The sequence below is a fragment of the Fulmarus glacialis genome, unplaced genomic scaffold (genome assembly GCF_000690835.1).
Source record: "Fulmarus glacialis isolate BGI_N327 unplaced genomic scaffold, ASM69083v1 scaffold23869, whole genome shotgun sequence".
Lineage (NCBI taxonomy): Eukaryota > Metazoa > Chordata > Aves > Procellariiformes > Procellariidae > Fulmarus > Fulmarus glacialis.
The window spans coordinates 280-545 of NW_009235509.1; the positions used below are offsets into that span (position 1 = coordinate 280).

At 63.2% G+C, this 266-nt stretch overlaps 1 protein-coding gene across 1 annotated transcript in view; it reads left to right on the forward strand.

The window, feature by feature from the left end:
- Nucleotides 1-31: 31 nt before the first annotated feature.
- LOC104082809 (acid-sensing ion channel 1-like) overlaps nt 32-266 on the forward strand; it is a gene marked incomplete at its 3' end in the record, with an annotated part of 1,556 nt that continues 1,321 nt past the window's right edge. Inside the window, exon 1 of the mRNA XM_009586057.1 lies at nt 32-261. Coding sequence (XP_009584352.1) covers nt 32-261 — 230 coding nt within the window. The remainder of the gene's footprint in view (nt 262-266) is intronic.

Below are 266 nucleotides of genomic sequence, written 5' to 3' on the forward strand. Positions count from 1 at the left end.
CACACTGCAGCTGGGACCCCCTCGCCGGACAATGCCTCTCCAGATATTCTGCACCATCTCCTTCTCCAGCGAGGAAAGACCAAGAGATGCTGCAGCCACCGGGAGGGGAGAGGATGGAGCAGACGAGTTCCTGTATGGGCAGGAGGAGGATGAAGAGGAGGAGGAGGATGCGGGGGCAGCCACGGACTTTGTGGCCTTTGCCAGCAGCTGCACGCTGCACGGGCTGAGCCACATCTTCGTGGAGGGCAGCCTGGGCGCTCGGCAGG